This window comes from Amblyomma maculatum, unplaced genomic scaffold, assembly GCF_055883805.1.
Source record: "Amblyomma maculatum isolate TAMU_Amacu unplaced genomic scaffold, ASM5588380v1 scaffold_13, whole genome shotgun sequence".
NCBI classification, from domain to species: domain Eukaryota; kingdom Metazoa; phylum Arthropoda; class Arachnida; order Ixodida; family Ixodidae; genus Amblyomma; species Amblyomma maculatum.
Genome location: NW_028146738.1, coordinates 958,291 through 984,560, shown reverse-complemented (window position 1 = coordinate 984,560; position 26,270 = coordinate 958,291). Strand labels below are relative to the sequence as shown.

The 26,270-nt window shown below is 46.3% G+C and overlaps 1 protein-coding gene across 1 annotated transcript in view; it reads right to left on the bottom strand.

Annotated features, from left to right (window-relative positions):
* Window positions 1-18,096, bottom strand: part of LOC146172090 (protein ABHD1-like) — a 44,256-nt gene extending 26,160 nt beyond the window's left edge. The window contains exons 1-3 of the mRNA XM_084585867.1: window positions 17,854-18,096; window positions 16,965-17,243; window positions 9,026-9,295 (exon numbers count right to left, since the gene is read on the bottom strand). Of these exons, the coding sequence (XP_084441993.1) occupies window positions 9,026-9,295; window positions 16,965-17,243; window positions 17,854-18,096 (792 nt within the window). The remainder of the gene's footprint in view (window positions 1-9,025; window positions 9,296-16,964; window positions 17,244-17,853) is intronic.
* Window positions 18,097-26,270: the final 8,174 nt, after the last annotated feature.

Genomic DNA, 26,270 nt, shown 5'->3' with positions numbered 1-26,270 from the left:
GACTTGCTCAAAACAACCACGCTTGGGTCCACCTGAACTCGTTGGACACGTTCTCACAGGTAAGTCGTAGAGAGAATAACAGTTTTGAGAGTCAATATCTTACACATTTTCTTTCATTTTCGTTCATAGACGGGACGGCACGAGCCATATTCCGAAAAATAGAAACAAAAACGTTTATTTCAGTGACCACAGAAGATTCCAGGCCCTGGAGTACCTGGCCATAATGTGCGCAAATTAGATCATCTGTGAACATTTGTCGTATCCCAGAAGTAAACATGAAACTAGCAGCTTTACGCACCAGCAAGCACACCCGCCTCAACAGAGCGTTGTCGCTCATTGTTTTCTTATCCTACGCCTGGTGCTTGGAGAGACGCAAGGTGGAATTCCGTCGTAATATACAATTTATTTACTCTTTAATTACTCTTTCAGGCAACTTTGGAAACAGCAAAGAATATGCTTTGTTTGAAAAGCTTGTTCAGCGGCGTAACTACCTCATCTACGAGCATTCTGCCTGTCGTTTGTGGCCCCTTCTGCTGAATACCAATGGCGGGGTCTCCTTGATTCCTGAGCATGAAGCCTTCAACAAAGCTATAGACAGTGTGATTTGGGCCGTGAAATTGGGCTTCGGAAAAATTGCGAGACTTTTCGGCGTCATACACTTAAAAAAAAATATCTGGAGCTTGACGTCCAGAACCTGCCACGTAGATACAAAGCAAGTGCACTACTCGCGAACTGCCATTTTTGTATGTACAGCCAAATTTCTCATTTCAAACTCGAGCCATCAACTCTAGGGGTTTACCATGCCAGTCGACAGTGCTTCACAAAACCACGCAGCCACCAAAACGAAGACTTCATTAAAGAACTGTGCAAGAATACCATGGATCAAAATCATCATCATCATCAGCCTGATTACACCCACTGCAGGGCGAAGGCCTCTCCCATATTTCTCCACTTAACCCGGTTCTGTGCCAGCTGCATCCACTTGACCCCTGCGAACTTCTTAATCTCATCCGCCCACCTAACTTTCTGCCGCCCTCTGCTACGCTTTCCTTCCCTTGGAATCCAGTTTGTTACCCTCAGCGACCATCGGTTATCCTCTCTTCGCACTACATGTCCTGCCCATGTCCATTTCTTCTTCTTAATTTCCACTAGAATGTCGGTAACTTGAGTTATTTCTCTGACCCACTCTGCACGCTTTCTATCTCTTAATGTTACCCCTACCATTTTTCGTTCCATAGCCCTCTGGGTTGTCCTCAACTTAAGTAGAACTCTCTTGGTTAGCCTCCATGTTTCAGCCCCATAGGTGAGTACAGGCAAGATGCAACAGTTGTATACTTTCCTTTTGGATCAAAATGCCTCATATATATGTGGTTATCAATATTATTTCTGCTGTGCATTCAGAAGTTCGAAACATTGATTTGTTCGTGAAACAGTTTTTGTAAATGTTAAAGGTGTTTCTGCTGGTCGCATTCTTTCAAATCAAGACTTCTTTCTTCGAGCTCAAACTTTCTCTTTCCTAAAGCAAAGAGACGCTCCTCCACTTTCATCTTTTCAGTTTCCACTTCCTTGTTTCACGCCTCTGTCTCTCATTGCGAACAGCTGATGCCTCACACTTTGCAATCCCCAGATTCCTGCAAAGGTAGACAAAAACAACTATTTCGACCGTCATTTCAAGTCAGTTCATGCACTGCATGATTGCTGTGCGGTATTTTTATGTCATAGGACAAGCACAGATCCCGCGGTAGTAATTACTCTAAAGTCAGCTTGTTGTCGTGCAGTTCGTACTCCACTGATTCAATACTGGTTTGCAAGCATGCATTTATGGGAAACCTAGAACTTAGGTGTACTGATTTTGTGGCTAATGCACCCTGATAAACAAATTCTGTTCCTGTCCTTTTATTTTAGATATATTCCTGAAAGGACATTCCTGAAAAGGATGAGAATGTTCCAATGTCTATAAGGCATCTATCTGATAAAGGGTAAATTCGGGTCATGAACTGATGTGCCTTGGAAAGATGTCTTCTGATTTATTCATTCTGTCTTTCTACACAGGCGAGGTTCTCAGTGTACTTATAAGTGAATTCTGTGCATGTGTTTCAGAAGACTCAAGAATGAGCGCCAGTGTACATTGATAATTTTGTTATAGCCCTAAGCAAAAAGTTGTACTGGAAGGGTAAATGAAGAGGGCCTATGTTCGACTTCTACAAATTGCCAGAACGATTTATCAATTTAACTTTGTACGCTTATAATATCCTGAACATGATTCCGCTGTGTACATGCAGTGAATAAACATGCCTAAAAGACTTGCATTTAGCCATAGTCGGCTGAACCTGTTACCAAGTAGCGGTCTGGCGCTGGTCATGGTTCACTGAAGGAAATGCTGTGAGAGGACGCTTTTGTTGGAATTTCCTTCATATGACATAGTGCTGCTGCTGCTGGCTGCCATCCGCCTGGTCTATATGATACCATTAAACATCACTTGCAGCAGAAGATGGCTCCAAGGCAGTCTCCTGATTGAACACGCACAGGAGCAGCTGCAGAGCCGGAAATCTTGTTTATGATGAACGAAAAACAGGGGGAGGCAATTCTCTGACTAGATGCGGTTAAAAGCTCAGCAGCTGTCAGCTTAGCTATCACTTAAATTAAGCGAGGGCACTAAGCAGCTTCGGATACACCTATGTGGGAATTCATGTTATAACCCCCCATCCCCTCCCAAAATATCAGTGCTCCAAAGACGCAGCATCAGAGGTCAGCCAGCTGGGAGACCAAGAGGATCGACGAGCTGTGGAAATACCAAGGTTCAACTCCAGCTAGATGACTTAGAGGCTCAGGAAAAAAAATCGGCTAGAACACAGACAACTTCGAAACTCGAGCCTTTCATATGAGCAAACACGCGCTACTTAGGAACAACTGAGCACCAAAGATTACGGGCCGTGCATGCGATTTTACAAATATTCGGTCGAAATGAAAAACAAAAGAATGCGAACTTTGATGCATACGTGAAAAACTTCCTATTTTTCTCACCAGTTACGCAACTCTGCGAAGCTGTCGCGGCAGAACAGCAGTAATCGCCAGCAGCTTCTTCCTCCCAAGTTACTCACAACTCGCAGTTCCTGGGCTGCCCTGCTCATCCATTATTTATCATGAGCCATCACTAGCCTGTTTCTACGCACGTTCCAGTCTGTATTTCGTACGTTTATCCTCGGCGCCTAATGTACATCCCAGGCGTAGTTAAAAAGATCCTACAGAATTTGTTCCTCGGCTCATAGGGAAGCCATTAACCCGTACCCTTACTCTGCCGTACCAGTGCCGTTATTTTTAAAAGGGTAGAATTAAGGCCTAGCAGGTATTTTAATATACTGTTGGCAAAGAACCCATGATGTTGCGTTCCAGAACTGCTCAGTTGCCATCTTTACACCCCGAAAGCTGGGGGCTCAAGGAACCGTTGTGAAAAGCGCGTCGTCGCGCAGTTTTCAATTTTAAAAATCTGCATATATGAAGAAGTCTGTTCTGTTTTTAAGCGCACAATGTTTTGGGTTGGAAGGAGAAAAAGTGGACTGAAAAACACACAGAAGGAAAGAAAACGACGGGGCAAGCGCTAACTGTTACAAGAGTTAGCGCTGGTCCTGTTGCTTTCACCTGGCACTCAGTACGCTGGCTGCACAGCAATAGGGCACATCACAACATGAAGCGCGGTTTAGAGCCGGTGCAATCTATTCTGGCCTTGAGATTGCAGACAACCTGATGCCATTCTGTATATGTCGAATTATCGCCATATCATATTATTTGCGAAACCCATTCGAGTTCAATACAACCGGGCTCTGCTGGAATCCTCTCTTTGTGTACACAACCGGCGAAGCAGTTACACGATGCTGCTCGTCACAGTTATGATGTGAAACTACTAAAAGCGTGCAGCATGAACAATGTGCCGTAATTCCGGCTATCTGAAGCGTGCTCCTAATGGTCTGCGAGCACATATTCACGCACAGTACGGTGCTATGACTTCGTAATTAGAAGAAAGTATGAGTGAAAAACATATCTGAATTTTCGGCGAAGATCTGGCGGTCGTCTTCTCAGGCCTTGTGTAGTTGTGCCTCTGCGACGCCGTCTTCCGTTGGTGAAACAGTAATCGCTTCTTCCATCTCGTTTGTTATTTTTCGCGCCCTCAAACAGCCCAGTCTCACCACAAATCTAAGAAACCTCTTCTTACTTACAAGATAGGTTACGTTTATTTTACTCTTCATAATCTCTAAATGGCCATATGACGTTTATCTGCGTCCTGATTACAGGCTGCGCGTTTTAGAATGGTCGCAACAAAATACAAAAATGAATTGCAATAAAAGCGAATTGCAAAACCAGCCGCTCTCGGATGTTAAGCACATGCTGGGACTTTAAACCATTAAGCAAACTCCACTGAATAAAAAGGCTTCTCATCATGTAATACCACGCATGCAATTACAGCGTTTCCCTTTCGTTATCACATCGCGAAGCATGCGCAGTAGAGAAGGCGCGTACCTCGAAGTCGTGGCGTCCCTGATTCACTTAACTATATATATGCTGAGTAACAGGTTGTTCCATTTAAATCGCCAAAGTATCTGTGTTATTGGCGAGCCTCCATCAAAAATATGAATCCCAAGGTCTCAGGTTGTTTGCTTCGTTAGGCATTTTTAGTGTTCTAAATCTCTTGACGCAGCCAGGAATTCTGGACAAGAGCATTTTCCAATAAGGTGTTTCTGAACACAAACTGTTGGCATATCGTAAAATTCCGCTAAAACAATCCATGCAACAGAAGATATCTAATGGGGAAGGGGGGAAGGGTTATAATTTTTTTCTTAGCGTTTTTGCTCACGTCTGAAACGTAGTTTATCGATTTTCTTACAGTTTTACCTACTCGACCGCGACAACGCTAAACCTTAAAAGAAACCAGTGATGTTATGTTCGTTGTTCGGCAGGTACGGAAGCAGACGACGAGAACAGTAGACGATGATCTGATGATGGTCAGGAGGAGAAATAATATTTGTCATCTGTAAATATATATCTCCTCCTGACCATCATCAGATCATCGTCTACTGTTCTCGTCTTCTCCTTCCGTACCTGCCGAACAACGAACATATGCGTCAGCCCACGCTTTCTTTAAGGTTTCGTCTGATACTTGGTCGGATCTGAATACCTGGCGCTGTTTTAGGGCTGCGTCCGCGTCATCCTGGATCGAGATTACATCTTCCTTCTCGCTTTCTTCCAGATCTACTTCACAGGGCTGTTCCGTCGCCACACCCTGCTCACCACTCATTAGTTTGTCTGCCTCAGACCCCGCCGCTTGCTCCTCGTGTGATGTAGAGCTCAGCTTTGCGCTCTGCTCCGCCATGGTGACAGACGCGTTAACTGCTTCAGACAGAGGGCAGGCCTTATTCATAACAAGTGCCTCGTAACGACTGTCTATCTCCGAAAGCAGTTCCCAATCCTCCCTGGAGAGCAAACAATCCACTCCCTCCGCCAGCTTATCAGAAAGCGCGCATACAATGTCTACTGCCTCGGGCCCTGCTATGTGTGCGTTGGGCCGCCTGATGCTTACCGCAGGAGTGACCAGTTTTGCGTTAACTGTCTCCCCAAAACCCGAAACTAGCTTTATCGAGCCTGATGGCTCCCGACATATACTTGGCACGAGGCCTTCAGCTCAAACGCACTTTCCCATATCGCGTGCCGGAGTTATCAAGGAGTGAGGTGAGCCGCCAGGTAAACGAGTTGCTAAACCTCGGGCTGGTGTATCCGGTGGAAAGCGAATGCGCCCATCCCGTTGTATGCGTGGGTAAGAAGGATGGATCGGTGCGCATGTGTGTTGACTATCGCGCTTTAAACGCAGCGACGCGCACGGATGCCTTTCCAATGTCACCCCCTAAAGAGCTCATCATGAGGGTGGGCCGCGCTAGGTATATCACTCTTATCGACTTGCGACGCGGATACTGGCAGGTGCCGGTAGCTCCGGAGAGCCAACATCTGACCGCCTTCGTAACTCACGAGGGACAATATGCTTGGCGCGTCATGCCGTTCGGGCTAAAGAACGCCGCGGCCACCTTTCAGCGGATAATGAACACCCTCCTTTCGAAACATCAGGCTTATGCGGCCGCATACCTCGATGACATCGCCATTTTTTCTTCCTCGAGGACTGAACACTTGCGGCACTTAGAAATAATTTTTGATTTGTTGCGCGACGCCAAGCTTAAAGTGAGCCGAGAAATTGTCAGGTCGCACAGGCCCACATTAAGTACCTAGGACACATAGTGGGAGGCGGAACCCATGGGCTAGACCCAGAAAAGATATTGGCCATTCGTGGGCTCGTGCCCCCCGCAACAAAGAGACAGCTACGGAGTCTGCTAGGCTTATCTGGTTACTACCGCGATTACGTTGAAGGATACGCCGAGGTGGCCGCACAACTCACGTCTTTGACGAGGCGAGGTGTACCTAACACGATTCCGTGGAGCCAGGAAGCACAAAACGCGCTCGACAGGCTCAAGTCAGCTCTGTGCGAAGCTGCATCGCTGAACACCCCCGACATTAAAAAGCCATATTGGCTGTTCACCGACGCATCCGACGTTGCAGCGGGGGCTTGTTTGGCGCAGGTGGGAGACGAGGGCGGGAAAGGCCGATAGCGTTTGCCAGCCACCGATTCACGCCAACGCAGACCCGCTGGTCTACGATCGAGCGGGAAGCATTCGCCATTATCTGGGCACTAAAGAAATTTGATCATTGTGTGTACGGGGCAGAAATTAACGTGGTGTCTGACCACAACCCCCTCTCCTATCTCACTACTAGTACGCCTCATGGGGCAAAACTCGCGCGATGGGCGTTGGCCTTACAGCGCTACAATGTGACGGTGACCCACAGGAAAGGGTCAAGCAATGGTAACGCCGACGCGTTAACCCGTGTCCCCAATGTGACTTGGGGCGTAGAGCAAGCACACGCTTGAGCCATGGCCTTTCGACGACGCGTGAATGTTCCCGCGTACCCGGCGCAATGTGTGATATGAACGGTGGAGTGCGCGTGAACTTGACGTGAGGACATCCAATTGCTCGCGCGCGGGACTTTCACGAACACTGTCCAGTCCACCGATGCGAATGTGTGGTTTGTTCTGTGCTATACCCATCTTGTGTCGCGAGTTTCATTTGGTGTTTCATTCACGTCGAAGTGTCTTACATGTTTTGTTTTCTTCGCGGGTTGTTGCGGCCTTTGTTGTATTAGGCTGAAATGACCGGATTCCAAGCTCATTTACCCTCTTGGGAGGGGCGTGTAAGGCCGCAGTGAAAAGCGACTCGCACGTGGAGTCGCGCTGGCGGTCGATCCCCCCACGCGCCGAGGCAAAGGAGCGAGCGCTGTTGTTTTTTTTTTTTTTTTTTCCTCCTTGTCCCCCCTTTTCTTGGGCGCGGGCTCGCGAGGCGCGCGGGAGGCCTGGTTGGTTTCATCCTTTCGCCCCGAGGCGTCGCCAAGACGCGAACGCAGCCGGGATCAACAGTGGCACGCTTCTGCGAACCAGCTTACGGTCAGCAGAGGGCGACAATAGGCGCGACAGTGCCCCCCACCCCCTTTTCCTCGAACGGGACGGCTGAGTGACCTCGTCTCGTGATCCCCCGCGGCGTTTCTTTCACAAAGGCGCAGATGCAAGGTCGCGTCGCAAACACGCTGAGGAGTGGAGGCAAAGACAGGCGCCGTGTGAGAGGGTTTGGGGACCGGCGAGTGGAAAGAGTGTGTGTTTTGAATGTTGTATTTTTATTTAAAGTAATTAAGGACCTGGGTCCGAGATTATTCCCAACCCAGGGGGGTTGTGGCATGTTTTTGAATAATTTGATTGGCTGCTTTATTTTCGGGGCGGGTCACCTAGGGTGACCGCCCTCAGGCTTTTGTTGATGTTTGTCATCAAAAAGCGGTCCTCGGACCATGTTTGTCAGTCAAGTTTGAGGCTCCGTGCTTAGCACGTATTTACAGTCCCTAGGCTTTAACCGAGATGCTCGGTAGAAGAGTAAGGGCTTGTAGTGACTTCTCTGTGTGAGAGTCCATTTTGTCTTAAGTTGCAGTTGTCTGTGTGACTTGTTACTGTAACTGTTTGCCAATGTAAATAATATTTTTCATCTGTAAATATATATCTCCTCCTGACCATCATCAGATCATCGTCTACTGTTCTCGTCTTCTGCTTCCGTACCTGCCGAACAACGAACATAACATCACTAAACCTTTCCCTGCACATTCGACAATATAAACATTCCCGTCAATATTTCTATAACTGTGTCTTACAGTGATCTGCAGTTGCCTCCCAATTAAATTGGTATCCGAGAGAGTTGGGCTTGAGTTCATGGGTAATGAACATTAGAAACTGGTTAGAATATTAGGACTGTGTAGTCCTCGTATGTCAGAGAGTTAGGACTTGTGCGGTTGCTACAAGGACACCACCACACCAATTTGGAGAAAATAACTTGTGGGCTCCCTGCTTTGTACAAGGAATGTACAATGTCATCCACTCCTTGTTCGAGCATGGTCCAGTCTTCAAAGGACCGTTTTGTCCGACACGACTGCATATCGCAACAAAGGGATGCAAGCACAGAGGGACCTCGAGGTGCTTCTTCGCATAGAATGCCACTAAGCTTCACTGCGCGGCGGAGCCGGACGCAATGACAGTCTGAGGACAATGGCCGTGTTCGAAATATATCATTACAGAAATCCTTCCTACAATGGCTAAAATCACCTTGGCAGTTTCATTTCAAAGCGCCAATCGTCAATGCAATGGCCTGCTCATCAACTTCAAACCAGATGCTTGGTCGCTCCGACGTCCTAAGTACCAATCTGTAATACAACTGAGCCCTCAATGTGATAGCCACCCTTGATTTTCTAATGACGGTTTGTTTGATCACTCTGACATCTTGTTTATCAAACTAGTACACAATTGAGCCGTCAATATGGCAATATAATGCCTCTCTTCATAATTACGTCACAATTGTCACAACATCATTTGGTATACTTTCATCTGTGTTTCACTCACGGCCTGGCGCACCACCTCCTCGTTTTCGCGCAGTCGCCCGACAAGTCCACGCGTGATGCAGGCGTTGAGAAGCAGGTTGCCGCCCCAAGGGCTGGCTAGGGTGCGGGCGGCCACTGCGGTCTGGAAGATCGGCGAAACGGCCAGCGCTGCGTCCAGTTGTGCATGCGAACCCCACTGGCACAGGTAGAGCGACAGTACCAGGCCTCCCAAGGACACGCCCACGCCCAGGAGACAGTCACGAGGGTAGCGCTTTCGCACCTCGCTCACCACCTGCGGCGCCAGCCTTGTCGATTGCTCTTAACTCACTCGAACGTTGGTTTATTTGATTTATATTTCTTTTATTTTTTTTTTGTCTTGGAAGCGGTACGTATGAAGAATTTGAATACAATTCTACAGAAGGGGGTCCCAAGGTAAAAACCGGCATGGGGACCTCCTGTGAGTGAGGGCACTATTAGACTTTGAATAATAAAACAGCAATACAAAGCAAGTGCACATAAATGTTTTAATCGCACCAAATAACGCACGTAATAAATTAACAATGTTCGCTCTTACCACCTATGTAGAAAATTGTATGAAACGAATTTAAACAATAATATCAAAGTCATTAATACCATAGCCAAGGAATAACGGACAAGGAAAAAGCCGTTACCAATATTTCAGGAAAAATGCAATGCAAAATAACATGAAACAAAATTATTCGCAAAAGGGCATAATAGATTAGATAATAGTCAAGAGCGATAAAAAAGAAATTAAAAGCAAAATAATCACTATGCTAATGTAGTAAGCAGGTAGCTCTTCAACAATTGATGAAATGTGTGTTATGTGCGTAGTAACTTTAATTCAGTCGGTATAAAATTTTATATCTTTTCTTTGCGCCCGATACATGTACGGGGTCATTGCATTAGGTTTCAGTTCATAATTACGAACATAAAATACAAGTATAACGAAAATAAGAAAATCGAGAGAAAGAATATTTAGGTGACCGTATTCGCGCAATGCAGTCGGTTCTAATGAAGCAAAAGCGTTTACACGCATGGCTTCATTTCGCAAATGACGAAGGCACGAAAAGTGAGTACTGCACGCATTTCCACGCAATGATAAGAAATAAGTCATGCAGACATTGGTAGCAACGTGTTCTGATTAATAGGTGAATCCCAAAGGCAATGTTAGACGTTATAGACCTGATATGGGCAGCAAACATTGAGTTATAGTCAAAACATGTGGAGTATCCCACATTATATTAACATGGGTATTAAAGTGAAATTGGGGAGTTATGAATATTTGTGTTACTACAATGAAATACCATGAAACTAGTTTTCTGAGGATTAATGTCAAGCAAGTTTATTTCATTCCACATTGCAATACGATGAATATCTTCGCCTAATTTAGAAGCAAGGTTGGAAATATGGAAATCGCTGGAAAATGCTGTTGTATCATCAGCACGAACTATGCAAGAATTAGTGAGCCAGTTTGGAAGGTCATTAAGTACAGCTCCAAGCGCTTTCGCTCTGTAAGAGAATATAGTTATGCGAGGTTCAACGTGCCTGAGCTTAATATGGGCTATGGACACTGAGTGTGGGGCATTGTATTATATGCACAAGCTGTGCTCATCGACATGCCCAGGCATCGTACCTGTTACAAGCGTTCCATTTTTTTTTTCAGGTCACCTTCATCGAAATGCGTCCGCAAGGAATGGGACAGCCTTGGGCTTACGAGCCGAACGTCGAAGTCATTCAGCTAGCATGGCGTGGTTAGTTAACCGAGAATGTTTAGTAAAGCTCTATTGACGAAAAAAACATTTAACTAAATACGCGACAACGTGCAGGCCGTGCAGTGGCCGCTCGCAGCTGCCGAAGAGCCGAATGCTCATGTACAACCTAATACAAAATCAACCTATTCTGTGAAGGAGGAACAATAGCTTCGGCACTTCTGCTCGGTTTGTTATGCCCGTTCTCTTCGATACTCCTCTACTGACGCGAATATTCCCTCTACTGTGACGGTGATGCAGAAATACAGGCGACATCATTTTGAGCGAGATTGTACGATATTTCGCGAAACCGTGTGCTTCTCGTGAGCCTTGCGATAGACTGCGCTTGCTTTTTTTGCGAACTGGGCCCAAGGACTTGAGATGCTGTAATATATTTTTGTTCTTAAAAGGCATGTCAGGGGGGGAATCCACTCGAGCGGCACCATCACTCTAAACCCCTATAAATGGTCATCACGTTGGCTGACAGTTCTTTTTGTTTTTTTGTCTGCATGCTGTACTCGACACTTTTGCCTCTTTTCGCACTGCAATTCAACCTACACCTAGCAAAAAAAAGTTTGGGGGACACTTAAGCTCCGTTTTTAAGGGAATGACGGGATAGCATGGGCTACCATCCCACATATAAAGCTCCGCTATAACCAAGCCAAATGAAAGTGACTGCGTGTACTAGGGGTAACGTCAATGCAAGGGTCGTGACAGCCTGATTCTGATATCACTCTCCCGTGTGAGGGTAGAGGCCCGACGCGGGGGGGGGGGGGGGGGGGGGGGGGACAGCTCCTGTCAAATGTAATGTCAGGAAGCCTTACGTCCAGCTAGTGCTCGGCCGTGTCAGCTGCCAGCTACCGCTTGCGAGCGACATGCTCGTTTCGCTCACAAATTCAACGTATTTTTGGTGAACGGGGACTTTAACGCTATTAGCCGCGAGATCGACCTAGAGGTGGCTCCACCGTCGCTCCGGTAGTGGGGATCGGCAGCCGGCGGCGCTTTGCCAAGAAAACGTGCCTTAACTGTCTATAGTGTTCCAATGTTACCGAAAAAATCCGTGAATTTTGCCAATGCAGCAAAAAAAAAAAAAAAAAAAAACGCTGCGCGGATTTTAAGAAAACAAGGCACGCAACCACCCGTCTTTTAGTTTTAAGGCATCGCTTTGCACGGTTTTTGCGTTGTGCGGCGTCCACAGGTCTAATAGTTTGGCCTGAACATATATATCACTTCTCAACAGGGCGCACGTGTCTTATACGAGTGAGACAGGAAATTTTAGTCTCAAGCCCATGGAGATACAATGTTCATGCTTTGACCTGCAGTACTTTAGAATGAATCGAGGCAGACTGGTTCATTATATCGTACCTGACTCGAGGATTAAGCTGGGTAAACGTAGCACTGACAGCGTACTGCCCGGCAGGTCGCCGTAGACTGAGTGGACATCAACTCTGGCTAGACAACCAGGCACAAGTATTTCCCAGAAATGAGATCCAAACTATACAGGAAACCTCGCCGCACAGGAAAGCTGACTGCTCACGTGTAGAGCGGGGAGTGGATTGAATTTGCTGAGCTCACAACAGGGCGGATGCTTGTTGCGGCAGATAATCTGCTTTTGCACTGTAAAATGACTAAATTATTTGCTGACAACAGTATCTCTTGCTGGGCTAGTTGGTGTGACATTGTGTTTAACCAAGAAGTGTGTGCTGACGCTACCTACCTAGGGCGAAGAAAGATTTCTTGCCATTCGATTCGGCCCAGTCAAAAACTGTTAAGAGGGCTATTGCCGCCCTCTCTACTGAATCTGCACTCCTCAAGTCGTGCTGTCACATGATGAGGGCGAGCTTCCAGGGTGAGGTGAGTAGACTGCGTAAAGCAGGGATCCCAGACCATGTTATGGCTGGTGTCACTGAGGCATTGCTAGAAAAACTCAAGGGCAAGCCAAAGGGGCAACGTAGGAAAGAACCCTTTCATGGAGCCAAGCCTGTGGTGATACCTTATATCCACAAAGTGTCCCAGAAATTAAAATGAGTTGGCAACAAGTACGGAGTCGCCATGGTCTTCTCCGCCCCTGCAAATTGGCCAAGATGTGCCCGAAGGTTCCCAGCAGTGCTAAAGCAACATCGGGGTGTGGAAAGAAACACTCGAAGCCCTACGTAAGGTGTGCGACGGGAGTGGTCTACGAGATCCCCCTTACGTGTGGCAAGGTGTACGTCGGTCAGACCGGGCGCTGCGTTAACGAGCGTGCTGGTGAACATTACAGGTATTTAGGGAACGCACCAGATTCGTTCCAAAACCAACCCGCCCATTGCGGCTCGTGCTTTGATGAAAATAAAAAAAGCTGTGAACCACGATTTGGAGAGATTAAAATTCGGACCAGAAGTAAAGACAGATTATCTCGCGCGCTCGCAGAAGCCTTTTTTATCAAAGAAAGGGGGGCAGGTGTGTCAGCCCCACTTCTACATCTGTGCATGAAAGCGAGCATAGATTGTTGAAAGATGCGAGGTTATGACAAATTTTACCCGAGGGCGTTTTTTTTTTGCGTCCTACCTTTCAGGACATGCGCAGGCGTTCACAGTCTTCGGGCTATATATTTGTGCACATGTATCTTTCAGTAAACTTCGTTCGAGTCCGCGCCTGTCCCGTTCGTCTTTCTGTGTGTTCTGTCTAACATTTAGCGCTGTTTTTCCTTTGGTTAAACACAATGATTTCCTGAAACCGAGGGAAGTATAAGAAGTTTCTAATGTATGTGATGTTTATAAATGTGAAATTAGTAGGTAGTGTAATTATTTTTTTCAATGACAATGGGCAATGAAATTCACAATTTGACAGAGGTTTTACTCACTTGACAAAATATAGGACTATCAGCGATTAATTTTCAGTAACGTTAAAGTGCAAGCTACGATTCAGTAGTTGCTAAGACATTGTAAAAACTGCGCTTGGTCGCTGTCATGTTCACGTAAGGAATGTTTAAGGCTGGAGATCTCTTTATCATTGTAATTAATGCTGAACAGTGACTTGGGGCGGTTCTGTCATTTACTTCCAAAACAGGTGCCGGATATAAAACTATCCTGAAAGAAATGGAGTTTATCTTGTCATGTAACTATAGATATGTATTTATTCCAGAACTAAACTCAGATGATTGAGCCCGTATGAAGCTCCCCTTGTCAGAAGCAACCAGTTTGCTTGAAAGACAGCATCGACGGTTATAATGATTCTTATTGGCTACCAGTGTACATTGATCTATGCGTATTGTGCAATATTTAGTGTAGCAGTTGCTGGGAAGATTTGTTTCTCAAACGTTCTAGCATTTCTCTAAAGCGAAGTGTGCTGAATACCACTGTTACGGATGCTCAGATGCCTTCAAAGCAACAAAAAGAAGAAAGGGAATGCATATATATGTTTAACGCGCCATGCGACATCGGCTATATGATGGATGATGTAAGGGTGGGACTCGGCGTCGTTGCCCACGTGGAATTGTTTAACATGCAGCCAAACCCCACAGCCTAGGAGCGCCTTTCGGAACGTCGGAATTGGACCTCCATTCTTGAAATCAGCAGTCAAACGCCCTACCAATGAGACACTGCGGCAGAGGTTTAACAGAACAAAAAAAGTACTCAGACAACTCTACCGTTGATACAGAAGGCACAGAGTGGCTTGTTCAAACTGGATTTTGCTATGCAGCAGTATGTGGTCGCATGTTTCAGTAGTTGCGGTATTCCAAACAGAAACGGGAATGTGCGATGTTTGAGCGTTTTTATTAAGTTGCATTGACGGCAGCAAACTATTTTGCTTTGACATGGTGCCTAACAATAGCAAGGCTTTGTTTGAGACACCGCTTGTCAAAGAATCTCAAGCGCCGATGACCGCGACTGATGATGTCCTTTCCAGCGTGACATATTGGATATGGACAAGTACTTTTTTTTAATGGAGCGTGAGATAATAGCCTGTTCATATTTATTTTGAAAAAGGCGGGTAGGTAAGCAAAAGCGCACGGGAACCGCGAAACAAACAAAAAGCACTCTTGTACACGCCGCACGCGCGCGTAAATCTCTGCGGGCTGGCACGCGACGCGAACACGCGTCCACACTGGATAGGGTTCGTCGCTATGCCGCTAGGTGGCGACTCTGCTCGATCCTGAGGACAATAGCGTTAAAACGCATAAATCGAAAGTGAAACCGCAGCATAACCTCGGGAGCCGGCTTTGTCGGTGGGAAGGCGCTGCATGCGCACGCGCCCGATCTCAGGATCAGCACTCGTGGCACATTAAAGGGATCAGAGACTCCATCCGCCAGGGACCGAAATCCATCTTGTGCGGTAGAAGTCATTGACCTTTTTTTTTTCTTTCCACAAGATAGGGTCAAGTCCCTATTTCTTAAACAAAAAAAAAAAAAACATAGTTAAGCCCTTAAAAACAAAATTAAGTTAGGAAAGTTTGTACCCTATGTGTCACCAGAAGGTCACAATACGCGGCACTGGGGATCCAGCGCCTGGCCCTCCGTGTGGTGGTTATGTTTCTTTCCTTCGTAATTACACCCGCCATGTTGACAAACCATGTGACATTTCATTACGCCGGGAACTCATTTTAAGCTTTGCCCTTTATATGGCCTAGAGATTTAGAAACTTTCTGCTTGCAACAATACGTGTTAGACGCCACAATCATTCCTGCGACCTAAAATCGCTTCCCGCTCCGGTCACAATTTTAATCTTGTATTAGTTAGTCTACCGTATTTTATGAGATGGCTCCCCCTTTTCAGTCTCAAACTATTAAGAAGCTTCCATTCGGAACCATTCCACGGAAAGAGGCGACTCTGCCAGGAAAGAAGCATAATGTAAAAATTAATTCGAATTCTTCGAATACCTCCAGAAGTTGCCATTTAACTGTAGGGACAAGGAATATCCATCAGGCTGCCGACACTTGCGCTTAGCAACCTTCTCGTTTGGCCGAATCCGCTCTTTCCATGCTGTGCTGTTGCAAAGCATCTCCTTGTGGCTTTCATTATTCCTCCAACTTCTATCACAGTCGCAGGGAAATTTTTGTCCACAGCTGACAAATACGAAAGTGTTACTTCCGGTAAAGAGCTTCATTCAGCCCACTTGTCTTACATATTCAACAGCCACGTGATAAAGCAGAGTGTGAGTCGACAAGTGAGAAAGAATTTCAAAACGCGACGTGGCAGAGAAAAGCATTCTGACAACTGTTACTTATTCATGCCAACCCCTTCGATGCCACTAGTTTATTTCTGTTTACGCTGCGCAATTACGTAATGCTCACACCAAAGGGTTTTTGCAGTATGGTTTTAAATCAAAACACTAAATCTTCATTTAGAACGCGCCTACGAATGCAAGAAACCCGTGCAGAGCGAGCGACGAAGCGCGCCCCACGGAGCTGTTGCAAAATAAAACAATGTAGGATTTGCATAAGCCAACAGTCTAGCGCCCACCTCGCGTGAATAGATAGATAGATGTATTTATTGAAAGGAAAAGGCAGAGAGGTTGGCCGGAATAATTCAAATATGGCCTGCTACTCTGCACTGGGGAAGGGGAAGGAGATCGCGTGAAGATCAGGATTTCGGCCTTTCAACGACGTATTTGCCAAAATAAGTTCTCCTGTCGCGCTTATATTAGGTACTGTGCTTTGCAGAATGCCAAGAATGAAAAGCAACTCAGCCCACAAAGGATGCCGTAGATTGGAGGACGCGGATAATTTCAGCGAGGTTCTTTGACGTGTACTGACACTGCACAGCACGCGGCTGATTTGTGCATCGCGTTCACCGTAGCGCTATCGCCACGGCCGAAATAGAACCCGGGACACCGGCTTTGTAATCAGGCGCCCTAGTCATTGAGCAACCGCGGCGGACGCCGAAAGTCAGTTTCTGGAAATAAAACTACTTCGTACCGTACAAAATGTATTTCTTTATTAACCTTTCATCGCATCGAATGTGAAGTGGTATTTAAGTACGATGATCTAGCGTCATTCATTGTTGTTCACTACATTATAGTAGTGGGAGGGGAAAAAATTAATGCACGAGGCGGTACCATAACTATCGCCTTTGTAGGTCCCCGTAAAGTACCAACGCGAATGGCTTTAATTCCCGGTACAGCGCAGTCCTCCTCAGAGACGCATTGCCCTTAAAACAGATGTAGCAGCTAGGGTGCATATCAAAGAGCCACATTTGGAGAGAGTGGTAATACCTCGGCAAAATCGCTCACGCTCGCCGCGTAGGTGATGTGGTGCGTGGTGAGGGACACGCCCCCGCAGCCCCGCCCGTTGACCACCACGCAGGGGAAGCCGAGCTTGGCGAGCATCGGCAGCATCGAACGCCATGGCCGGCTTTGGCTGTCCGTGGAGCCCCCGGCGATGAGCAGCACCACGGGGCCGGGCTGATCCTCGTTGAGCCAGTCTAGGGCTATCACGCCTTGGTCCCAGAGAACAAACAACTCGCGACGGTAGTTGACCCTCGGGAGCCACCACTGCACGCGGGAACACCGCACAAGATCATTATTAGGAATACGTCTATCTACGTACGGTACTGGCCATCCTTTCTTGCGAAAACTGTCTAATCTCAACCGTTCACCTAACATTCTGCCGTTCCCTGCTGCGATTTCCCTCTCTTCGGTTGCCCTCAAGGACCCTCTATTATCTCACCTAAACAAAGCATGCTCTGCTCATGCCCGGTCACGTAACCGATGCGGTTGTCGCTTAAGATATGCGGGTTAACTGATGCTGAGAGATGTGACGCCACGCACGAACGGAACTTTTCAGCTGCAAGTCAGATGTTGTTGCGCATTTGAAAGCGTTTATGGACCTTCCTTGATCCGAATATGGAGAAACAGCAGCCTCTTCCCGGCGGTCGTGTGCACTAGCTATAACCAAGTTAAATTATTTCCATTTTGACGCCCTGAATTGGTCCAGGTAAACTTTTACCATCAGCGTTTTTTGCAACCCACTGTACACACCTGCCACCAGCAGCTCGAAGAAACCCTGAGCGTTTGACAAGCCTCCCCAAAGGCAGCGTCCAGCCTTACGATAACCCAAGAGACATGCTTGTTTCCGTTACAGGGAAACGTGAGGTGCACGCACATGGTAGAAGCTGGCGACGATACGCTGCATGACGGAGCCGGTGCACCAAAATGGTGGCCAATAGTGGCTCCTCAAAACGCTTTTCATCTGTCCGGTCAGAAGCCGGCGCAGGATGCCATTGCGGCACACTATCCGCGGCTTGCGCACCACCGCAAACACGTAGTATACGACGTATGACAGGCATCCTAGGAGCAGCAGCAACTCGCCTTTTGAAGGCGTCTTCACACGGATCACGACACTCATCGCTCACCGCTAAAGCCTCGAGTAGCCGGTAGACTGAACAGACGGCGGCCCCTGCTGGCAGAAACTTCCGCTTCTTCTTCTTCTTCTTGATTTTTTAAACGGGACACAAACTCACATGGGGGGATCGGCCAAGGTGCAGTAGTATATACATGAAAACTGCCACAGGTGATTACGACAAAATAGCAACTCCAATCTGGAATTTTGAGAAATGTACTGATGTAAAGCGATAGAAGAGCATTTAAAGTTTAATAATAAACGGAATATTTCTTTGAAGAAGAAGATGTCGAAAAAATTTAAGAGTTTGCAATTTAACCTACAAGATGCAATTAAATAACCATGGAGAATCCCGCATACTGAACCCAATGCAAATCCAGTGGCGCTCGCATCGAACGATAATACCACTGGCAGAAGAAAGGGGGGGGGGGGGGCAGGGGGGGGGGGCTAACTGGATTGATTGATTGATTGAAAACTTTATTTGTCTTTTGGTAGTTTGTTAGCGGGTGAGGTCGAGGCTTCTTCTGGAAGTCCGTCACCTCCCTGGCCGTGGTTGGGCCCCTAGTCCAGGGCTCCACTGAGTCGGGCCACCTCGCTTGCGTGTGCTATGAGTGCCCTCTGGGCCTCTAGCTCGCAGCTGGTGAGCCGGCTCTCCCATTGCTCCGCACTTGGTGTTTTCTGTTTGTGAAATGCATGATTTCTCTCGCATTCCCACGTGATGTGATATAGTGTTGGTTTTGATCCGCACCATGGGCAGCTGGCGCTATATTGTCTTGGAAAAATCTTGTTTAGTATGTGTAGGTTTGGGAAGGAGCCCGTTTGTAGTCTCCTCCATCCCGTGGCTTCTTCCTTGGTTAGTTGTTTGTGTGGCGGGGGGTAGTGGAACCTCAGCCCCTTATATAGGTTTAGTAGGTCTGAATAGCTCTCTGCGCATCTGATCTGGGGGTCCTCCGGGGTGTGCGACGCTCCCGCTCGGCTGGTCATCCCTCGAGCTAGGTTGTCTGCCCCCTCGTTGCCCCTGATTCCCGCGTGGCTCGGTATCCAGATTATGTTTTGCTTTGGTGTCTCCTCCGAGGGCGCACCCTCTTTGAGGATCTTGAGTGCCGCACTGCTAATCCTGCCCCTAGTGTAATTCCGGCATGCCTCTTGTGAGTCTGTTAAGAAGTGGAGAGGTCTCCCTGTCCTATATCCTTCTCTTACAGCCAGAGCAATGGCTATCTCTTCTGCTTCTGTTATGTCAGACACCCTGGTCGTGACACTTGCGATGTGGAAAGTCTTCCTCGGAAGTGCGAACTTCAGGCAGGAGAGGAAGAAAGGTTCTATAGATTCAACTTCCCCGCATGAGTCACATAGTTTTGTTGGTGTCCACGCGCTATGCATACATATTAGTTCAAGCAGGAAATCCTGCAACGCAACAGTGTCATTGAAACCCCGCCGTCCTTGTTTTACATAACCGGATGTTCCAATTGCATGCTAAGTGTTGATAATTGTTGGTATTTAGTAAGGGATAACGTAGTCTGGCTGATATGTGCTGAAATTGCTGAAACCTAGAAATCGCCATAGGCTGAAGTTAGGGGCGGGATATGTCACTGACGCATTAAGAGCCAATCTTGCTAAGAAATCGGCCATTTCGTTATAAATAAATGGGTGGCTGGGGATCCAGACAAACGGACCTTTTTCAATGTACCGGGAAAAATATCGAAGGAAACTGCTGAAATAATGTTCTTGTGAAACTTGGAGTCACACTAAAACTGACAAACAAACAGCGAGGATGATAATGTGTGACACTTGACATGACATTTTGTGCACAGCCAATCCAAAAAGTGAGCCGAAAATTCCGAAAATGATATAGGAATGTAATTCGGGATGCGGACAGAATATCTCCAAGCCAAATCCACCGAAAAGATGCCCCGTTTTCTAGGAAAGGTGGAAAATAGGGAAAGGGAGTCGTAATGCCGTGCCCTACGGAGTCAGAAAAAAATCGTCGAGAACGTTTTATTTTGTGCCGGGATGTCTTAGAGTTTTCTTTTTCTTCCTGATGGCAGCGGCGATGGGATTTATATCCCGACGGTCGAATTGGACGACCGAAGCAGGTATTTCGTTGGAACCTTCGGCCTTCGTACTCATGATTTCATTTGATAGTCTAACGGCACGTGACGGGTAATTCCCCAAAGTAGAAGGTTCCTGGCAGCACTTCCTTCGGAGAATTTACGGATTTACGCTTTAGTTGAAGCAAAAAAACACCGAATTGGTTTTCATTTTTGCCTCGATGCCGATCTTACCAGGTCAGATTTAATGCAATGCATTCTTTATGCGGGGTGGTGAAGGTGTATATTTCATGAAATACCCTCTAAATAAGCTTGCCCAGTACCGTAGTTGCTGATAATAGTTTGGCTGAAAGGGTCACTAAAGACACCCAAATGTGCTACCAAAATCTAATAAACGGCATTTCGTGACACTGACGCCGCATATCCGGCAACAAAAAATCGAATTATTGCTGAGATATTGCGATACGAAGTTGAGGTTATTTTTTTTTTGTTCCCGCCTGACGAATACAATCTAAAAGCACTTGCTGCTGGGCTAGTTGGTTTTGGTTCATATTTAAAATAGTTTAAGGCGTAAAAAACAGACAAACACAAAGGTAAGTGACAGGACGAAGCGCCAACTGCCAACTGATTTTATTGCATGCAAGAAAACGTACTAAATAGTTTTGTAGTCACATGCGTAGGTGTCACCTAAAGCTCAGGAACGACCTGATAAGGCGCGCTCCAGGAATATCTTTTCACAGTTATATAAAACAATTGATGTGTCGCTTACGCACATGTCGCCTTTCTTTTTGATATAAAACGCTTCTATCAATTCCCTGGCATTCTTATCTTTGCTTTTGCCCAGAATGCGCACGTCAGTGAAGCATGGCTCACAATTGCGGGACGGGCATTCATTAATGTGCTTAGTTATATGGGTGCCTTCCTTGTTCTGTTGTACGTTTCTCTCATGTTCCCTCGTCCGCTCATTCAGGCACCTGCCTGTCTGACCTATGTAGGAGTGGCCGCAAGACAGGGGGATTTCATACACAACCCCTTCAGCACATTTCATGAACGGTCTCCTGTGGTTCGTTCCGCAGCCTCGTTCCTTGGTATTTTCTTTATCGGCACGGGAGCAAAGACCACCTAGCTTTCTCGGTGCAGAAAAGGTGAGCCGCACACCATGGCGGCTGGCAACTTTTTTCAAATTATGGGCCACACGATGCACGTATGGCACCACCACTGGTCTTACCTCATCTCGAGGGACCTCCGGCCTAGCTCTACCAGTACCCTTCTTTGTCTTGTTTAGGAGACATTCAGCCACCGCGGTCACGAGCGAACGGGGGAACTCGGCTGCAAAAAGCCTAGCCAGTTGGTGATTAAAACTGTCCCGCATTTTGTGAAGGCATGACTTTTTGAGTGCCTATTCCAGGCAAAGCGAAGCAATCCCGCGTTTCACCAGTTTAGAATGGCAGGAGTCAAAGGGTAAGAGCTGCTTCTTTGCACGCGGGAAATATGTCCAACAGACCCGATCACCACAGAACTCCAGCTTCAAATCTAAAAACTTCAATGAATTGTCATGGTCAGGTAGTTCGTATGTGAATTCCGTACCTTTTCCATGCTCTTTAAGGGCAGATAAAACACTGTCCACTGTTTCCTTACGGTTGTAAAGACCTTCTTTAGTTAAAACAATCATAAAATCATCTACATACCTAAAAACGTTAAAAACCTTGTCAATGGGTAAAACTTGCTGCAAAGCTTGGTCAATACGAGATAAAAAGATGTGACATAGCACCGGTGCCACACAGGAGCCAATGCATATGCCAGATTTCTGCAGAAAAAACTGCTGGTCAAAAGAGATAAAAGTAGATTCCAGGTAAAACTGTAATAAGGTTAAAAAGTCATCTATGGAAATACCAGCGGAGTTCTGAAAAGCAATCGGGTCATTTTCTTCAATGCACTCCCTAACGGCTGAGAACAAGGGGCCATGAGGGACTGAATAGAATAGATCTACAACGTCCACTGAAAAAGCACTTCCAACATCAGGGTTGTTTTCAAAAAGTTCACAAATTTCATTTGACCGTTTCGTCAAAAACGGATCATTGACATACAGTTTTGACAAGTGCTTAGCCAAATACATGCTAAGATGTTTCTGCCACGTGCCTTTTCCAGTTACAATAGTTCTAAACGGCATGCTTTGCTTGAACTGGGAGAATAATATTGGGATGGTCCGTATTTGGAAGGTGCTCACACATTATGACTAGCAGCTTACCGGTATGCTCAAGAGGAAAGTGTAAAACAGTTGCATCCTACCAGCACTCACCTATGGGGACGAAACATGGAGGTTAACGAAAAAGGTTCTACTTACGTGGAGGACAACGCAGAGGAATGTAAAATGGCATGCGTAACGTTGAGACATAAGAAGCATGCAGAGTGGGTCAGAGAATAACTCAAGTAGTTGATATTCCAGCCTAAGTTAAGATGAAATAGAGATGGGCTGGAGATGCAATGCGAAGACAGGAGAACAATTAAGTCTAACCAACTGGATTCAAGGGAAGGAAAGCGTAGCAGCGGGGGCAGAAAATTAGGTAGGTGGAGGAGGTTAAGAGGTTCCAAGGGGTTCCAAGGGGTTCCAAGGGGTCAAGTGGATGCAGCTAGCACAAAACCGGGTTAATTAGAGAAATATGGGAGAGGCCTTCGCCCTGCAGTGGGTATAGTCAGGCTGATGATGTTGATGATGATATCGGGGAAGCCTAATAGCTTTTAGTCATAATGAACGTTGATTTCGTCAGGTTTAACAGACAATCAGTCGCTTGTAATAATTGTTACCCTGTCTTTTGTTCTTAATTTGTAGTAAACAAAAAATAACCTTAAGATAAAATTTATGCTTGAGTAACACAACCTCTAATTCAAAAGCAGAAAGGCGTTATCGGGTCGTACTGTCAATTTACCTCTATAGTAAACCCCATTTCCTATTTATATGAGAAGTTCAAAGAATAGTAATCGCATAAAATAAAGGCACAAAAATGCTTACTAATCGCAGTTAAACTTTCTTACTAGTGGTATACCCGCGGGATTTGTTCGGAGACCTTCATCGGCTACATTATGAATACTAATAAAAATAAAGCAGCCGTTGTCGGTTTCCAGACTAGCCAGCACACTGCTGGTACATTCGATTGCTATAGACAGTTCATTTGATTGTTGTCGTATTGACCCCACTGAACATAAAACGAGCCTACAACCACGACATCAAATTACTGCTACGATGAAAACAAAATGCATGCTGCCTTTTTCATGTTCAGTCGTGTTATTGTAGTTGCAACACCATCGGAGAGAGCTCACTCCGCAACACTACTCGCTGCACGCAACTGTCGAGTGGGACCCAATATGCCCCTACGAGAGTGAAACGGTGGCGCGGGGTAGTACAAAAGGTGTCCTGACTGTGAAAGCGGAGGCGAAGGTATACTGAAGCACCCTAGGCGGGGACAACTTGTGGCGCCATGGAAAGCTGCGGCAGTCGAGCGAACTAAAAATCGGCGGCTACGGAGTCAGCGCCGATGAACAGGAATCCACAAACTATCGTGCCTAATGGCTAAGTGCTCAAATACTTGCTTTTTTTAAGATCAATGACTCCTAACTCTAAAGTAAAAAAGCGTCGCGCCCTGGTGCCTATTGCAAGTGCTTATCTCTGTCTACTGATTACGAAAATAAACAGGTGTGAATTTCCTCACTGCGACACCCATTCACTCTGACTGAACCAGTTTCGCACAGTTAAAATCTATAGCATGGAGCTAAGAGCAGTTAAGGACAAATCGCAAACATAACCACAACGTGCATACTGGGTGACTGGTTCCCTTTTGTAATGAGATTATCAGGTTTCTACTTAACCTGTAAAATTCACTTCATTGTACTTTCAACTATAACTGTATAACCAAACATTTAAATTCACAAAGAACTAAGCTCGATGACAGGGCATACAGAATCTTTTATGGGTTACCCACTTTTCAATATCTGCAAGGAAACTTAAATGACACTGCTGGTTTTTCCTTGGCTACTGGCAAAAGTCTCATTCAGATTGTTCCCGCAAAGTATTGAATAGGCTTCAATTTGGAAACAGGGTTTGTTCCGCACTTTCAAGAAAAGAGGAGAGTGAAATTAGTATTTTAAACCACTGTAGTCTTCATCGCTCAGCAAATCTGTCTGTGAAGTGCCACCTCCAGTGAGGCTGTTCATACATGGGCCAGCGCTGCACTGAGGTAACTGACTGCCTCAGGTGTGGAGCGCTCTCTGGAGATCTAGATTGGCTAGCTACTTGTATCACAAACCACGTGATGCGGTGGCCGAGAGCGTAAAGACGGTTGATTGTTCGCGTTGAAGATGCCAACATCTCAGTACAAGCCTTACCCGCAGACGCAGTGGCGACGAACACAAAATTACTTATGGTGAATTTCTTTGCAGCTTAAAAAGCTCGCATCTTTCTGCTCTGTTTCGTGGAGAATAAGTGATATACTGCTGCGCTTCACCCACCTTCTTTGCCTGATTCACGAGGAAACATGGACGACGCCTACAAACCCAAGTCACACAGAGCACCCACCTAATTAAAATCAGGAGGTTCGGTTTCGGCGTAATAAGGCGCTGATTAGTCTCGAGTCCTTTCCTCATCAACGGCCGAGTATTCTGCCATCACAAGCACTTCAGAAATTTGGTCTTGGACGGCTGCACCCGTAGTGACAGTGACAAGTTCTTCAACCGCTAGGGTGTTGTTTCCCTTCGTAATGCTCCTGCCGAAGCTCCCTGCCCTCAGAGTCATACTGCTAAGCCTGGAGATTAATTGCTACATCCAGGGAGGCTATTCATGCATGAGCCAGCGCTGCACGGAGGTGAATTACATCCTTAGGTGAGGAGCGCTGTCTGGATCGAGAGATAAAAAAGGCGAGAAATTTTCTGAAAGAAAATAGCAGCCAAGCATATTAAATTTACGTAGTTTCAACTCAATCTGCACCGTTGCCACTTTACTACACCCCACTCACATTCCTCATGCTCGAAAGTCAAGCTGAATGTGTCCTACAGGACTGACATTGTCTCATTTTACTTCGATATACAGTACAAAGTCGACCATATCCTTCTGCAGATCATAGGTGCGGCGTCTTGCGAAGCAAACTGAGTCAAATATTAACGTACTTGTTTTTGCTTGCGCTCGTGCGCTTGGTATAATATTGCTGCTGTTAAGAAACGAGAGCGAGAGTATGTTCGGTAAAATCGGCATATGACTTAGAATCTCCTCTACTCTCTCCGCTGAACTCCGCAAGACTATTCTAGACAAGTGCAATCGATTCCGTACTGTGCAGTCAAACCCATGGTGACAAAGATGCGAGGTATTCTAAAGAGTAGAAAAGTGCCACATAGCACTTACACAGGTGCGACAGAAGGAGGCCTCACAGATTTACGACAATGCAGTATATCGAAATCGTGACTGTCTCCACAGAGTGCTTCTTGCTCACGAGGGAATTATCGCGCGGCTTGTGTGAGCGGCGAGAGTCAGCTCTACGGCAGAATACTTTACGATGAATTGTGAATGCCTCTACTTTTCACATATTTTGTCGCTGCTATGGAGCTGTTGCAAGCGTACGTACCAAAAGTTTAATCTAGCCAAAAGCCAGCAACAATTTATACCTCGAGCTGCTAAGCTGGTTTGTGTACCACAGGTAACTCTGGAAGCAGACAACAAATGGTCGGTTAACGGAACAAGTTTGGTACAAAAAAAGAAGAGTAGAACAGTAGAACCGCATGCGATAGGTGAGAGAAGTAAAAGTGGCGATTTGGCGAGATGGGATAGTAGTAATTTACTGAGATACGGTCACCAAGAGTGGCGGAGGAAAAGGCTGGTTTGAAATCACAGTTCGAGCAATTAGTCCTTCGGTGGGCTTAACCTTGGTTCTGGTAATCACGATGACATGTGCGCACCTTACAGTGTGCCCTCCTGTGAATAGGGAGGATAGGACGGATTGAACGCAACTGTTACTGCCAATTTATCTCAGGAAGACATTGCGAAGGATTAATTGAGAATAATTATCTAGTAGGACCGCTCTCGCACGAAATTATTATTGTTACAATGTCTTGCTGGAGAGAGGGGGAAGGGGTGGCTGTAGTGCTGCA